General features: G+C 45.0%; 1 protein-coding gene across 6 annotated transcripts in view; it reads left to right on the forward strand.

Annotated features, from left to right (window-relative positions):
- Nucleotides 1-11,210, forward strand: part of ZNF423 (zinc finger protein 423) — a 227,762-nt gene extending 216,552 nt beyond the window's left edge. For all 6 annotated transcript variants that reach the window (XM_069026874.1, XM_069026875.1, XM_069026880.1 and 3 more), the window contains one exon: nucleotides 10,581-11,210. In XM_069026874.1, the coding sequence (XP_068882975.1) occupies nucleotides 10,581-10,610 (30 nt within the window). In that variant the 3' untranslated portion in view covers nucleotides 10,611-11,210. The remainder of the gene's footprint in view (nucleotides 1-10,580) is intronic.
- Nucleotides 11,211-16,752: the final 5,542 nt, after the last annotated feature.

Below are 16,752 nucleotides of genomic sequence, written 5' to 3' on the forward strand. Positions count from 1 at the left end.
GCTTTTCTGCACCTGGCTGTGTGCATAGGGCTGTCACTGCCTGCACCTCCATGGTCTTGTCAGGAGGGCTGTCAGTATTCTCAGTCCAGCTTACTCTCAGGGATCTGAAAACAAGCCTGGAACACTCCTTCTGTTGTTCCTTCCAGAGAAGTATATTCAATCATATACTATTGTTTGCCTAATTATACCCCACTTTAACATTGTATTTTGAGAGTAGTTTTATACCTCCCTTCGACCAGAGAAGAAAGGAAAAACAATTTAGAATACAGCTTCTGTTCAGATTGTGCCTGTTCTGCTTATGTAAAATGAGAAGGGGATGGGAGTGTTTGGTGCAGGGCTGGGTGCACATGTGCAATGACCCAACATGGGCTGTGGCCGCCAGTGGACAGATTGTTAATGTTCCCTTCATGTTTCATGCTAATGGAATAACTTACAAGATACTAAACTGTCTATCCTCAGTGAGGTGATGGAGCTTTGTTGGAAAAATCTAGATGATGGAGTGAGATGGAACAAGCTGATGGGACCGGTGTAGAGACCACTTGTGGCTCTGTGCAAGGTCAGCTTGGGTTCAGCGAGGCTCTGTCACCCCAATGCTGCATGAGCCAGACCAGATCTGGCAGCAGCAGTCCTGAGCTTATCACTCAGCTGTGCTTGAGCTGATACACTGCAGAGTGTCTTGTGTGTCTTCTGTGCCACATCCTGGGCAGGCAGTATGGACACCCAGAGGTCACCTTTGTGCAGAGCCTGTCCACAGAACAGCTTTGCACCGAGCAGGAACAGCCAAAGCAGTGCCCACGCTGTGCCAGCCCTGGGGGAGAGCTCCTGTCTGACCACCCAGCCTCCTCATTTGTTTCTGCTGCGCAGTTAAACCTGAATAAATTGCCAGGGGCATTGAGGTTTGGCTGTGTATGGCATATCTGTCATTGGTGCGTTACATTATTGTGTCTCCAAAAGGAGCAGTGAGGTTGTTTAGAACATATTTACTTCTGAAAAATGTGTCCTCCTTTGGGGCCAGCACATGCTCTTAGTCTTTGCATGAAATCAGGATTGTTTAAAACGTGGCATCTTGCTGTTTAAAAGGCAGACTTTCCTGAGACTAGTGACACTGTTGTAATGGAGTAGCAATGGCTGGAAAATCCCATTTAACCCAGTTGTTTTGCACACATACCACAGCAATGTTGTCTTGCTGTTTTGTCTTATGATGTCTTGGAAGAAATTTCTCATGTTGGTGATATTTTGGCCCCTCTTTTACTTACAGGAACAAATTTGGCATGACTCTTTCACACTCCTAGCTCCTCCAGGGTTAATTCCTTGAGGCAGTGGGCAGTGGGCTGAGCACAATCCTGTCTGCAGATTTCTGCTCTGCCGGTGGCATCTACGCTAATGGGGCAGCATGTAAAGCACTTCTGTAACTATGGCCATGCTATTTTATGGCAGAGCCACTTGCATTGGAGGATTTTTATTCCCCTTTTGAAATTAGAAACCAGCAATAACAACCATTATGTCCAAGGCAACAGGTCACTGACCAGCAGTTTTGTCAGCCCGAGCAGTGTGTGGGTGCCACATGACAGGAATATTTATCTGCCTCTAAGAAAAGTGTATCCATAACACAAGGTGATACAATTTGTCAGCTCAGTATTCCATTAGAGGGAATTTCACTTTAGTTGCTGCTTCTTAAAGGAATTACTGGTCAAAGGGCTGTGATCCCGCTGTGAGCAGGCACTGCTTGTATTAAGTCCGGCTGTCCACACTTCCTTACTTGGCCCAAGGAACTTCAGCTGTAGCTCCCATCATTCAGAGGAGGATGTTGCCTGTTATGAATGTGAGACCTGACCCTCTTATAGTTTGCATTAAAATTCACAGTTAAGACTGAAACTGTTTTTTACCAGGCCTTAACACCAGGAATACTTAGCTGGTGCAGGAAAAAAAGCAACAAAAAGTAATCAGATGGTGTTCAGTGACCCTTGCCATCCTAGAGAACAGCAGAGTGAGTTTTAGGTTCAACTCTCAGTTTCCTGGCTTTTGTTGAGTTATATTCCTGTGGAAACAGTTACTCAGTGAAGCTTTGCCCTGTACATTTTGATTTCTAAAGGTGCTATGTAAAGCATTTCCCTTTTGCTCTAAGTATATTTTGAAAAGACACTGTCCTGATCCTATAATAAAGACCCAACCAGGATTAATTTGGTGTTTAGAGGAGTCACAAAGTGTTCCATAATGATGACTCCAGCCCTCACAGAAATGAAGAATTAACTGGCTTCTGTGATATGATTTACCTTAGATCAAGGAGGGATTAATGAGATAAGACTTGGATTGGTTTCTAAGAAATAAACAATTCATGCTTTTGAGAGGAAAACCTAAGTATTCCTGGAAAATGGCTTACCTCTTGAAAATGGTTTTGAGACGTTGCTTCCCTGAGTAGGACCCGTAAGTAGATACAAACAGGTCAGCACTGGGGTGTGCACTGGGGTTTTTGGTATAGCACAGGCAAAGGAGTGTTCCTGTGGGCAGGAGATGCTTTCTCTGATTATTGTGGCTTAGGTTTGAAAACGGACTGGAAGTGGGTGTTTGCATTCTTGAGGACAGCTTTGGAGGGTCACTTCAAAGCCAGGCACAGGGCATTTGTGCTGCTGCATGCTGGGTTTGTGACACGCCGTGGAGGTGCAGGGGTGGCTGTGGCCCTGAGTGTCCGTGGGACCAGCTTCCCAGAAAAACATGGACTGACCAAGCCCAGGTTAAAGCACCAAGCGTTGTCAGCAGAGTGCTGTACTGGGACCCTGCAAACCATTTTCTGCTCTTGGGATCAGAAATGGCTCTGGAATCCAGTCAGGGAGTAACAGTGGGGCTGAAAGAGGAGTGAAGGAATTCTAAAAGTGTTATGGTTCCATGCACTTCTGACAACAGTAATTAAATTTGTCCCTCTTGCTTTATATTTAGGAAGTGTAAGGTTCTTCCCTCGGCTTATTTTTGATCTTGTGCATGGCATACTGGAGACTACAAGTTACAAGGATGCTGATAAATTTGCATTTCTGAGTGAAACTCTCAGGAGCATGCAATCCCTCAGGACAGGTATTATTAGCTCCCCGGTTTCATTGGGTGCCTCAGTGAATCACGGTGTGTTTACAGCTAGTTTCTCTAACAGAAGACTCTGGTTATCTCTTAATAATGTATTCCTCTGTGTTTTTTATTTCCAAAGTGCTGTGGTAAGAAGATTTTCCCAAAGGCTTCAGTTTGCTTTTGTGCTTCAGTATTTTACCCAGTGTTTTTGGAAGAAGTGTATAGCCTTTTCGGTGAGGCATTTAATAGAATACAAGAGGCTATGCCACACTTAGGCTGCGTTTGGAGTTGACTTGTAATAGGCTCAACTTGGTTTATTCTGAGGTTTAGAGAAGAAAAGGGATGGCAGATCTAGAAGACTGATGACACAAAATTATGAGTCTCAAGTGGAAAGGGGAAAGCATGTTAGGTGAGTTGTCAAAGTCTGATTAGGACTAAACAACCTGAATTAGAAGAGGAATTAAATTCATAAATCATCTAATAATCCTTAGCTGGTGTGAAAAGAAGCTGGCGCTGGGAAAAATAACTCCAAGAAAGGTATTTGTATAGAAAGGTAATTTTTCAAGCCAGAATAACACAGAAATGCCTATCAAAATTCAAGACTGGATTCAGATGGGCAGAAGCAGTGTAACATGGAGCTAAGGCTGAGGCAGTGCGGCGCTGGGCGCTGCAGCCGGCAGTGCAGCCGGCCCAGTGCAGAACAAAGGCCGGGGCGGGGACGCCGGGGCTCTGCGCACCCACACCCGGCAGCTGCGGTTTGGGGTAGGAACGTGCCGGCCACGGGAAAAGAGTTATTAAGAAAAAGCAGTCAGCATTTAGTCAGTCACGTGTGGAACGGCTTTTTCCCCCTGAAAATGTTATGAATTCTGTTCCCTTTGACGCCAGATGAAGTGCCAGCTCCTGGACGCCCGAGGAGCCGGGCAGGTTTCTGGGGGTGGCTGAGGGGGTCCCCCGGGTAAGTGGGCACTAAGGGAGGCTGCTCATCCTCCCCAGTGGGTACAGAAACCCCAGGGGTGCCAGGGGCAGCTCGGTTCTGGCACAGGTAAGTGTTTCTGTGTCCCAGTAGCAGTGAAAGGTGCATTTACCCCCGGAGTAATCACGTGCAAGCATCAGAGTAACTCAGAAGCAGCTATTTCCATTGGAAACAGGCAACTTCGCTTTTCAGCCAACACCAAACGTCCAGGCATATTTTCTTAGACACTCAAAATGATTTCTATTTTTTTTCCTGGTTCAATAACTTGTAAAGGACAGCTTTCTACCTGCATTTGTAGAAGTGCCGTCTCAAAGTGTGCTGACACGACACAGGGACTGACTGACGTATGGCAAGTTATCAGATGCTCAGAGATGAAGGAAGCAGTAACACAGGCAGCCGTTGCCTTTCACAAAGGATGTGCCACCTCTCGTTTGCCTCTACCTCCATTTCAAGTGACTCTTCAAATAAAGAAGGGACATGTGAACCTGTCTTGCCTGACAATTTTTTTTTTTATTGCATACCATGATAACTTGGAGTTCACTTGTTACAAGCATTTTCTGTAGTGGGTGAAATACCAAGGGAAAGTAAAGAGGTAATACTGTGCTGCCTGGAAAACTATGATCTAAACATACAAATGTCACTGGGTGAGAGTTACCTGAAACAACTGGAAGGGCAATTAACACCTGGTTTTATGGGAAACATTGGTTACCACTATCAGTTTTAATGAAGTGTATTAACTAAATTGTGTTCTGAGTATTCATTCAGCCCTGTTTATGGCACACTCTTGAGTACATTTACTGTTTGTCAGAAGTGCAAACTAGTGAACATATGAGGCTTTAAGACAGGCCATCTGTTAGTCTTAGACCCTTGGATAATTGTCAAACAGTTCTAAAAATAAGCGCATAGAAACTGCAAGGGGGTGCAAAGGTGATTTTTCTTTAGAGTCTGATAGCAAAGGGAAAGTAGCAACCAGAAATTACAATTCAAAATAAATAGTTTTATCCTGCAAAGCAAGCTTGCTCTCCTTTCTTTTTTTCTTTCTCCTTCCTTTCCCACCCTCCTCTGTCAGTGTGCCTTTTTTTTTTTTTAATTTAGTTTTTTCCATTTGCTCTTCTGGGTCATGGCATCCCTTGAATGCCTCTCCAGTTTAGGATTAGAGCAGCACCAATTTAAGGCTCACAGCTTTCTGTAGAGAGCATAATCTCCAATGGCTAAAGCAAGGGTCATCTTGTGTCCTCTGCCTAAAGTAATCCCTTTATAAAGTCAAGGCATAAAGATTTTTTTTTTATGGATTGCTGTTAGAGGGAAGTGGTACCTGTGCACATATGTGTGTGTGCTTATGGATATGTAATGAGTAATAACAGCTGAGAGATTTATTTTTGGACCAGTTTGAATTCAAAAGATGCAAAACATTAAAAAAGATTGCTGCAGATGGTATTTCATAAATATTTAGACACTCTGACTTCTGTGTGTAGCAATTTGGAGGTTTTGTTTTGTCTTTTTTTATATATATGTTCAAATGTGAGACAAACTTTTGCTTCAAGTCAATGCCTGAATCTGAGGTTTAGTTTTTGTCTGGCAAGCTGTGCATGTTGGCAGTCAGGGGAGGCATCACTTCTCCTGTTCCCCAGCCTTGCTTCGTAAAGGGAAAAGGAGAGAGAATGGGGAGGGGACACAGCCCCAGTGATGCCCAGCCATGACCTCAATCTCTGGGCTTGGAGTCAGACAGTGCCTGAAGGGGTGATGGAAACCTGGACAGAGAGGTGGGGAGAGGCAGGGAGAGAAACTATCTGGGCTCTTACCTGGTCTGGAGGACCTCCCACATCCTGGGAAAAAAAAATGGGTTTGATAGGTCACCCAATGGCTAATTACCAGTTAATTTTAATGTTGGCTGATTGTCACATGAATCTATTATCTCCATAATTCTTATTGAAATTATTTGAGGAATGGTTTCTGTTCATTTCAATGGCATTTGGAAGGGGGGAGAGAGGCTTTGTAGCCTTTCATCACAGTCCCAGACTCTGTGTAACACTGCAGAAGGCTTATGAATTTCACCTGAGGGTGGTGGGCATCACCAGCCTTGTTAGGCCATTTCTTAACCTTTGTATAACATATGGTGTTTTAGGGGTATGTGCTCATGCACATAGACAGTGTATTTGTAAATGGCTGGTACAAAATGTCTAAATCCATAACAGATGCACAATGGCACTAAAGACTGGATGTGTTTTGGCCCCAAACCATTATCACACCCCTCACGGTTGCATTTTATTTTTTTCACCTGCTCCTGTGTAGTACACCTGTGACTTGCTGGCAGTGAGTGTCGGTGCAGTGTGGGAGACTCCCAGCTTGACTGCCTGGCTTGGAGCTTCGCTCCATCATGTGCTGCTTTTTGTGTGTGTGTGTTTTTTCTCCTGATCTTTATATAGCTTGTAAGAGTTCTTTGAACTGCTGTAAGTGATCATCTTTCAAGCCTGATGCTTTCCTTCTTGACACAGAGCTCTGAAAATGGAGATTGTCATGCCAGTGTTTTCATAATCATGCATGTAAAAAACCAGAGAAATATTCATTGTGGATGTCCTGCATAAATGGCTTGATCTGCATCCAGAGGGCAGGCAGGGGGTGTCTCCAGGGAAGATCTGGAGAGCAATCAGTATCTACATGGACAATAATCAACCATTCTTTGAAATCTTTTTATTTCCTGCAAAACCCGTCGCCCAGCTCCTCGATCACAGACACTTCCATAAATGGTTCATTTGGGGATTGTGCAGCCAGTAGAAAATTCCACTTAAGCACTGCAACAGCACCAAGTCTTGGGGTAGTTGCATTTTTCTCATTGACATAGCTAATGGAATTGCTATCCATTTAGCATGATTATTAAGAAAATAAGAGATTTTCCAACCTTGTCCTATAAATAAACTGTGACTTACTTGATCTTGACAGGTGACTTAGTGCTGCTGTAGAGTTTTCCAGCTGCAATAATGTCTCAGAATGATGTATTCAGTGGGGTATCAGCTGTGAGCCGTGCGTAAACCAGGGGGTCTAACAGAGCTGAGAAGAACCATTTTTCCTGTTCAGCTTCCAAATGATGTCGTGCCTCCTGCTGGTCCCAGACGGGCACGTGTATGGATGGCCTTGGAGCCGGTAGGCATGTGCACACACACACAGGAGTGTTCCTGGAGGGCCTGCATTTTTGTAGCTGCTCTATTTTCCTTTGGAAACCACCATTAAGTCTTTTTTTTTTTTTAACTATAATTTCTGGAGTTTAAAAATCACACTTGAGCTGTTTTCAGCCAGCCCACCCTCCTGGAAGGGTGGGTGAAGTTTCCTTAGGCTGCTTAGGTAGAAGCACTCCTGTAGTATCACATGTTTCAAAACACTCACTCCCTTCTGGTCTTAATGGTTTCCTTCTGCTGCCTGGAACAGCCCAATGGCCTTATTGGGGTCGGAACTGTTCCTGCTAAGGTACAGGGCATTCTTAATGCCAGGATTTACTTGATTTTCAATTGCTGCAAAAGTCTGGTCAGCCAGGGGAATTTTCTGTGTCTGGGCACACAAAGTGCCTAATAAAGGTATTTGAAAAACCATGGGTCAAATATACAAAATGCACGTGTGAGAGGAGACACATAAGCCCTGAATGCCTCAGATGCTTTCTGACATCTGCAGAGCACAATTCGAATGAGCTGCAGATGCACGGGGCACAGGGAGTAGAAGCAAGAAGATAAGACATGACAATTGCTAGTAATAGGAGACAGGTTGCCAGACTGTTTTTTGGAAGGCATGTTTTTTGTGGTCTGAAATACATTTTAGTAGGTGAGAAACCTATATGAGTGGCAGAGAACATAGGCTATCATGGGACTTTCGAACACACACAGTGGTGGTTATGCAGCCTTCACCCACTGTTCACCGGCACCTGGGTGTGCAGGACTTGGCATTTGTGCACATGTCTTGAGCAGGATGTGCTCAGAAAGGCACGAGAAGGATGCAGTGCACACAGGCTCTCATTTCCATAGGCATTACAGACCTATTTGTGAGGCCCTGTGTAAAACGTGGCTCTATCTATTAACTGCATGGTCCGGGCACTAGCCAGCATATTGATTGTCAGTAATGCATGCATGGGGAATAAATGGTACATTCCCAAGATACTAAGACAAAATCAAGATTTGCATATGAAAAATGTATTTTTTTTTAAACTCCTAGCCCTATGGCACAGCTGTTTCTCAGCTCCTGCCTGATCCAGCTCTGAATGGCTGCAGTATATGAGTACAATCTGTTTGTTTCTTTGACAAACTCTGTTCACAAATCCAGTGTATTCCTTGTATTGGGAGTGTTCAGAACATGTTATTAGCTGATGTTTGAGGAGGGAGGGCTCACAATAAAAGCTTCATTATCAGATTTAGAGCCACATACCATTCCTTTATTGACCTGCCTGGTGTAATCAATGCAGCAGCCGCACAAGTTTGAAATCATGCTCCCAGACTGTAGGCCATGTGTCATGCATCCAGTGCTGATTGTGCATTATCTTTTAAATGACACTGCCTAACTAAGTATGGATTTGTCTACCACGAATAGCCCTTCTTTCAATTTGAAGATGGTAAACCTTTTGGGTTTTTTATTGATATTCTGGATGACCTAAAAATAGAACTGTAATGAACTGCACAAGGAAAGGCCATTGTTAAAATGCTGAGGAGTGTGTGAGCACAGAGGAGTCTGTGTATTCTTTTACATTTTCATGCTTCCCCAGCTAGGTTCAGTGGGCAATCTTCCTGTCAGTGCTGCCATTGTGTGTGCAGGGCTCCATCCATCCTCCTCCATAAAGTCATTGTTAGACTGGAGAATAACATCCAGCACTGCAAAGGTCATTCCTTCTTAAGGCCAGGAAAATTTCCATGTATATCAAAGGAAAAAGCCATTGGATTTTGTGTTTGGTGATGTTAAATTGTCTAAAAGCAATGCAGTTCCAGCTGTCAATTCACGAATTTCTGATTTGTGGTTCTGCATACTCAGTGTCCCAGGCAGGGGTGTGCTCAGAGGGCCAGTGCTTTCTGAAGGAGTGACTTTATGATTTCCCCAGCCGGTATTTCGTTCACAAGGGCTCCATCCGTGGTGCGGCCGCTGCCGCCCCGCTGCCCCTCGGGCCGCTCTCGCTGCCGGCCCGGCCCCGCTTCCCGCGCAGCCCCGTGCCCGCCCGGGCACCGCCGAGAACTTTGGGATTTGGGAACGCAGCAGCGCTTCTGACACCTGGTGGTCGCGGTTTGGGAGTGCACGGGCCAGAAACGCTCCTGCTGCAAACGGGGTCACCGCCGCCGGCCCCGCATCGCCCGCCGCCCATCCGCTTTTTCCACGGGCGATTTCCATCAGGGACATGTCATCTCTGGATAAAGCGGGGGACTGCTCTTTTATCCTGATCACAATGTAGCTGTGGATAGTGTAGAAGGACCAGATGATTTATGAAAAGTTAAAATATCTTACTTTATTTTAAAGCTTCATCACTGTAAATAAATAATTAGATTCAAAATTCATTTTGTGTTTAAAAACTTATTCTTCAAGCTGGCAGAATTGCCTGTCTCTGTTATTAGGCAGATGGAGACTAGGGAAATTGCCTAGGCTTGAAATAGCACAAATGAATTTTTATATTTGGGGATGCTGGGGACTCAGCTCAAGAAAACCTCACCATGAAGCACTTCTCTAGTTACTCAAATAATTGGATAATCATACAAATAAAGCTAAGCTTATGTGTAGGACTGGGGTTTTAGTCAGAACACAAAATGTAGGTGAATTGGTACTACTCTAAAAATATGCTTCCGAGGTTGGCTCCACGATTTATTGGCTCTTACACAAAATGGCAGGACAGGTCAGCATCCTCTGATGTGAGATACTGTGATGACATTGAGGCTATTACAAATCTACCAAAAGGAAAAAAGGGAACAAAAGAGACTCTAAACTGCTGAAAGAAATGTGTAGAGAAAAGTATATTCTTTAAAGAGCTTTAACTTCTGGGTTACATGTCCAGCCTTTTTTCTGCTGGGAATATTACCCTGGTGCCTGAGCTGGCAGTTCAGCTGTTATTGCCGAAGTATTTCTTGGACTGAGAAGTGTGTGTCACAATCTGGTGTCTCTTGCTGCCAGTACTTGCACCCGGTACTAGTGAGAATAAAAGAGTAAAATATGGCAAGGGTTCCCTCACGATTCAGATTTTTTTTTTTAATTGTTACAGTGAAGGGAATCCCTAAAGGCAGTTTTTTTGCCTGTGAAGTTACCATTTTCTTTATATGTCTTGAAAGGAGAAAAAAAAAAGGAAACCTTCATGACTATACTTGGCTTGTAGCATTTTTTTTCTAAGTTCATGCCAGCATTAACAGATCTGTCAGAACAAAGCAAATATGTCATATTGGCAGCTGTTACTTATGAGTACTTTTTCTTTATTGCATTTTGTTTTGTCATAATTGAGAAGCTTTTATGTTGAGCTCTGCATAAATGGTACTGAGTGGGAGGGTATGGGCATGCTTTCTATTATTCTGCCCCTCATGCATGTCTCCTTTTTTCGTCTTTCCAGAACCACACATTGAGCCAGCACGCACAGTGAGCCACTGGCACTACAGGACACCTCTCTGCAGAAGACTTGACGGTGGCACAGTGGGGAGGACCATTTGAACATTACATCCAATCAAAGTGTCATTTGCAACCCAGATGTAAAACTCTAATGATTTGGCCATGAGGCGCTGCTATTATAAGCAGCTGGAAATGAATATTAATGGAAGAGATTAAAAGTATTCCATGCTCAGTATTTTTTATTGTCCTGCTTCAGCTAGTGTACTTTAGAGCTTCTGCTTCTGACTGAATTTATAGTGTTAGATAAATCTGCTTTGATGCTGTTGCCCTTTGTTGCTTCTTGTATTATATTGATAGTTAAAGACTAGGTGTGATTTTTTTCTTTTTTGTTAACTGCTTTTTAATTGCAATTTTAGGTAACTGTGCATTGTGATGTGATTGCTTGGCTATTGTCTGAATATTTCTTTTTAATTTTTTAATTAAAGACTAATGCTTTGATTGGATTTGCCAGTTCACCGGACAGTGATTAAAACTATGTAATGAATATAATCGGTTTCAGTGCAACTGGATGGTCTGCTTTATAAATGTGACTTAATCTGATTGCAATAACTAGTACAGTTCAATAAAGGGAATACATGAGCTTAGCGTCAGAGCTTGTCTGTCTGTCAGTGCCCACTGCATTGCTGCTGCTGCTGGGGTGGCTGAATCTCAGTGATCGCTCACCTGATGGCACAGAGCACTCTGCAGCCCAGGAGGAGGGAAGACTGGGAGAAAGCAAAAGCCATGGTTCTGTGGTTCTGGCATTGTGTTTGCTTCTGGATGTACCTCCCTGGCTCCACGGTAGGTTGAGGTGAGGTAAGAACATGTACTGTGAAAAGGTATTGCTATCTTATAATACCCATTAATTTTTAATTTTTAATTTTTTCAGCAAGAATGGAGGGACCTGACCTATAGCTGTCTTGACCATATCTCTGTGCATCCTTGTTGCAATACAAAAACAAACAAACAAACAAACAGGTTTCTGCATTATATACAAATGCACAGATATTGGATCAGGCCTTGCAGACCATGGTAGGAGACTGCATATTTTAACCACATGGACCTCTAGACCCCCAGGTATTGTAGCTCTGTGTAAGTGTCATACTTTGGACACTGGAAACTGCCATCAGGCAGCCTAACAGAGCCAATTTCCAGGCTTTCTTTTACTCTTTTCAAACTTATCTTATGGTAATGAGGTAAGTTATGTCTCCAGTCAGAGAAACAGTCATTTTAAGGACCATGGACACCTCTGGAAAGTTAGAAAGATGTAGTTCTCATGGTGTCTCCTGCTTGAATGAATCATAATCATCATGAGAGATATTCAGCAGTTGTGACAGCTGAAATGATGTGGTTACCCATTTCCACAAAGTACAAGGCTTTGGAAGACTGTGGCATGGGAACATGCACAGTCAGAACCTTTGAAAATCGCTGCACTGAACTAGAGCACAACTGGTTGTCATTGGACCATGCCTGGGCTTGCAGCATGTAAGTGATATTTTGTAGGAAATGTGTTTTCAAGGACATGTAGTCAATGCCAAAATTAGTTTATATAGTGAATTTTTTACAAGTGCAAGGGTGGCACAGCTTGTTGACACTGCAGCCCATCGATTTAGATCCCTGCTGATGTTGATAGTCCTGTTATGCACACATGGTTCCTTCAGGTTCCTTCCTTAGGGAAGGCTACCATCGAAGCACAACTTCGGGCACAATTAAAGTAGGGTCATCTTTACATCAGGAAACACCAGAGCAGTCCTAACTTAAGAAAAGTTACAACTTCCTAAAAAAAAAAAAAAAAAAAAAAAAAAGTAATGTCCCATTTGAGACAAATGATAGATGTTTTTTATTCTGCTGAAATAGCATTGCGTGGACAGTCAGAAAGAGTTTAGGCTCAAAATGTGGCTTGTGATAAATTTACAAACCCTAATATAACAAAACTAGGAATGACTTTTCTTAATTCCAAAGAGGGCAGTTCTGTTTGCATTTAGATTATTCTTAGCTCACTGTTTCTACATCAAAATCATTGTACTAAAATGATCCATTTCTAGAAAAAAGTATTAACTTTCAACCTGATTATTTCTCCATAAACCATAACACAGATGTTTAGGGGCTGAAAAATTAGTTATGAAATCACCAATTCATTATTCCTATTCATAATATAAGTGTGTTCCTAACTCAATTGTACTACTTTAAGATGGGAAATGGAAAAGTGTCTTGCAGTACAGGCTTGTAGACATGCCCTTGCAAGAAAAGCTGGGAATGTACAGCAGCTGCTGTGGAAAGAGCTCATGTGCCATCATCTCCATACTAAAGAAAGGTAGCAGGTTCTCACAATGGAGGTATTGAAAAAGGAGGCTCTTTGCCTGACACTGGTTTGAAATTATGCTGGATCACTTCTGGGCAAGCCTTCAGAAATGAAAAAGATGTAGGTTTCTATCTTCAGGAAAAGGTTCTGCATTGTGAATCCCAAGAGCTGAACTGATGTTTCCACGCGACTTGGAGAGCTGCCTTAGTAGTGCTGTACTGAACCACGTGCCTTTGTCTGAGCATCTCCCTGCTGACTAGTTAAAAGTAGGTGCAGTCACTGTGCTGAGATGGGGAACTCCCCACATGGGGATCCTGTTTGGAGCTGCATATATTCCGCACGTTTCTGGAAATGTGAGCATGGGCCAGGGTGCTAGGGTCCTGCCCAGCCCAGCAGTACCAAGCAGTGTCTAAGCTCATGTTTCATCTGCCCCGAACCCTGACCATGCCATGGGCAGGGATAGAGGAAAGGAATAGTTTGGTTTTCCACTTGGCCTTTAAAAGGTAAGAGACTCCAATGCATGAGTAAGGGCTGTGGTCCCGCTCCATTTTCTTCACCCCTTTTGGCATATGAACTTCATTCATGAGCAGCCTAAGTCAGGTTGGAGAGAGGGGCTGGACTGTGTCCCCAGGGCTGGGAAAAATGAGCTGTGGTCCTCTACTGCTTTTACAATATTTAGGTAATATTTGAACACCAAGGGACCAATGCCACTTCTTAAAAAATTGTCTTTCCTAAGACAATATCTGCAAATGTGCAGAGATGTTTGCCATAAATCTCCTGGGTTATTTTATGGTATTTTTGAGATAACCAGGCCCATGTGAACAGTCATCATTACAAGGCAAGGGGTGGTGCTGTCTTGATAAATGCTTTTTTAGGGGCCAAAGAAATCCAGTTTGGGGTGTGGGGGTGAAAGCTACTGCAAAGAAGTAGAGGGAGAGCCATCCACTCTCCTGTTCCTGCCATGGAGCTGCATCTGTGACACACTGGACACCTGCAGCTCAAAGAGGTGATCCTCAGCCTATGCCAGGGTGCAGCACTGGTGTCTGACCCCATTTTCCAAGGCCTCAGCCTCCCCAGGCAGGGCTGTGCCAGGCAGGGCTCCGGCGGGGCAGAGCTCTGCAGCACAATGTGGGGCCTTTGTCTGGTGCTTCCTGTGCCGCTGGTCCCACTGGGGAGCAGGAGCAGAGCAGCCCTGCACTGCTACAAAACAGCTTTGCTGCCAGAGCTGCAATCACACCAGGGAGTGCTTTGCCAGGGTAGTATATAGTTCCTGTATCCGTTAAAAGCTCCTAGGGAAAACAGAGCCTAACTGCAGGTGGAGAAAAGATAATATCACAGCTTCTGGTACGTGTCTGAGGTTTCACCCCCTTTTTCTTGTGGACAAGAAGTGTGCTGAAGGCATTTGAAAAAGTCAGAAACGTTGGCTCCAAAGGCAGCTATATTTCAATAGCTGTGACGCATTGAAAACAGGCTGGAGAGCCTTTCCATAATCCCTGTGATGTTTCCCTGCCTATCTGTGTAACTTGCAGCTCTCGTGTGGTGATGGTGCAGACAGGGGCTGGCACAGGCTGCTCAAGGTGTGGGCAATATGGATCACTCACAGGTAAGTGCAAACCAGAACTGCTGAAATTCTGGCTGAGGATGGGCTTTAGGCAAAATGTCACTTCATGATCCAAGTGGCATTAGGACCAGTGCAGTGTTGGAGATCATGAATAATTCTAAATCTGTAATGAAATGTCATACAGACAGTTTAATATCTTCAGGTTTAGAAAAATACTGAAATACAAATTCATATAAACAATAGATTAAAAAAGGACTTGTATTTGTAGCACTCTACTGGCCCTTATGCACTGACCAATCTTTGCATTTAGCTTCGCTACATACCCACACATCCAAAAGATGTTGAAATACTTAGTCAAGAAGTAGCAACCAGCAACTATTGTCTATGTAGGCGGCTTTACACGTGTGTTCTGTTCAGTGCTTGTGTATGTTCTTGTCTGATCCATCACCTTCAGCAAGGAATCACCACCTTTGGTCAGATGCCTTAAAATTTTGGGAAAAGCAAGTGTTTTGCCAATTGCCTCCCAGAAGAAAGGCAGAGAAAAGAAGTTTGAGGATAATTTGAGAGAGTGAGCAACTGATCACTCTGTGCTGGAACATCTTTGAGTGGATTGGGCAAGATCACCCTACTGAGCAGGGAAAAGTCAGGTAGCCAAGGTGGGTGTCCCTCCACAACCTTACTGCCCTCCCAGAGGAGTTAACGAAAATTCCACCCTGTAAATCTGCACATCCCATGTCCCAAGTGTACAAGTCACTTTATCCTACCATTGTCTAAGAGTAGACTGGGGTTTGGTGTGTTTGTCTGGCTTTTACTGTGTAAATCACTCTCTGGTATGAACAGTGAAGACTTTTCCCCATGTCTGCATAAGTGGTCTCTGTGTGCGGGCCCACACCCTAAACAGGGAGGTTTCTGCAATCCCCTCTCCTCCAGAAGCATTATCTAGGTTTGACAGAGGTGTGGAGGCCAGAGGTACCGTGTCCCCGTGGAATGTTGTCAGGGATCAGCCAGGGCAAGGACAGCCCCTGCAAGTGCTGTCCTGGCCAAGAGCGTGAGCCCAACACGTGTATGGCCACAGAAACCCAGATGGTGAGAGCTGCAGCAGCCACGGGGCTTTGGAGCTGATGGGAGCATGGTGTGTTCTTCATTGCTTTGTCTTTTTTCGTTTCTCCTCATTTTTGCCCCTTGTGAAATGCTTTGTTCTTAGTTTTGTCTGGTTTTATTATATTGCTGTTGTCCTATCAACTGTAAGGTCCCTCTCCTGCAAGTGGAAGGCAGGATATGCCTTTTGATCTGCGTATTTGTGAATTATCGTTACTTTCCTGACAAAAAGGAACACCAAGGAGCATCTTGGCAGATTAGGTGACAGAGGGAGACAGGAGGTGTCCAAATGAGAAACACCGAGCACCCCGAGAGAGAGACAAGACATTAACTGATCACCACTCAGCTGCTCCAGAGCACGGTCTGCGCTGCCCTGGGAACCAGCTCAGTTTAACCAACAGAGATTGCCCTTTTCTGCGGAAGAAAGCGAAGCGTTCCCCTGTGGAGGAGGGAGCCGGGGCCGGCGCAGCCCTGTGCGGCGCTGCTCCTCGTCGGGCCCCGCTCCGCCGGCCCTGCCCGTGCCCGTGCCCGCGCCCGCGGCGCTGCCCGCTGCTCGCCGCGGCTGTCCCCTGCCTTCTGTGTCCTTCTGCCATCCGCGGCCATCTGTGTCCCCGCAGCGGGCGGCCGCTCCCACACAGCACCACTGTCACCGCGCGGGGCGGCGCGCGCCGGGCCGCGCCTCGGCCTCCCCTCACGGCGGGAACGCTGCTGGGCCGCTGAGGCGCTTTGGGGCGTCTCTTCGGATTTTGTACATCGAAACTTTCATTTTGTTTTCGGAAGCGGGTGAGCTCCGTGCTGGGCGCGAGCGCCAGGCTACCGGGAGGGGCTCGGGCAGCTCTCGGCTCTGGGGGGTTTCGCCACCCTGTGACATCTGTGGGTGTCACAGCCGCCCTGTGAGAAACATTACGCTTCAGTCCTGCTTCTGAGGGCTTTAGGGACATCAATGCCCCCGGGCAAGGTGATGCTGTGACAGCGTTTTCACCGTTTTACCCACACTTGGCTCTCAACGGCTTTGTCTTGATAGCGCAGTGCAGTCAACCTTCTCTGGCAGGCTGGAGAGGCGATGCTGGGTGTTACTGAATTGTGGGAAAATGTACAGACCAGCTTTTCCGGATTTTGCTTCTCCTGATGTTCCCAAATACCTGTTGGCATTTAAAGCCCTGTACAGCACTGATG

Source organism: Aphelocoma coerulescens, chromosome 11 (genome assembly GCF_041296385.1).
Source record: "Aphelocoma coerulescens isolate FSJ_1873_10779 chromosome 11, UR_Acoe_1.0, whole genome shotgun sequence".
In the NCBI taxonomy this organism is placed as follows: domain Eukaryota; kingdom Metazoa; phylum Chordata; class Aves; order Passeriformes; family Corvidae; genus Aphelocoma; species Aphelocoma coerulescens.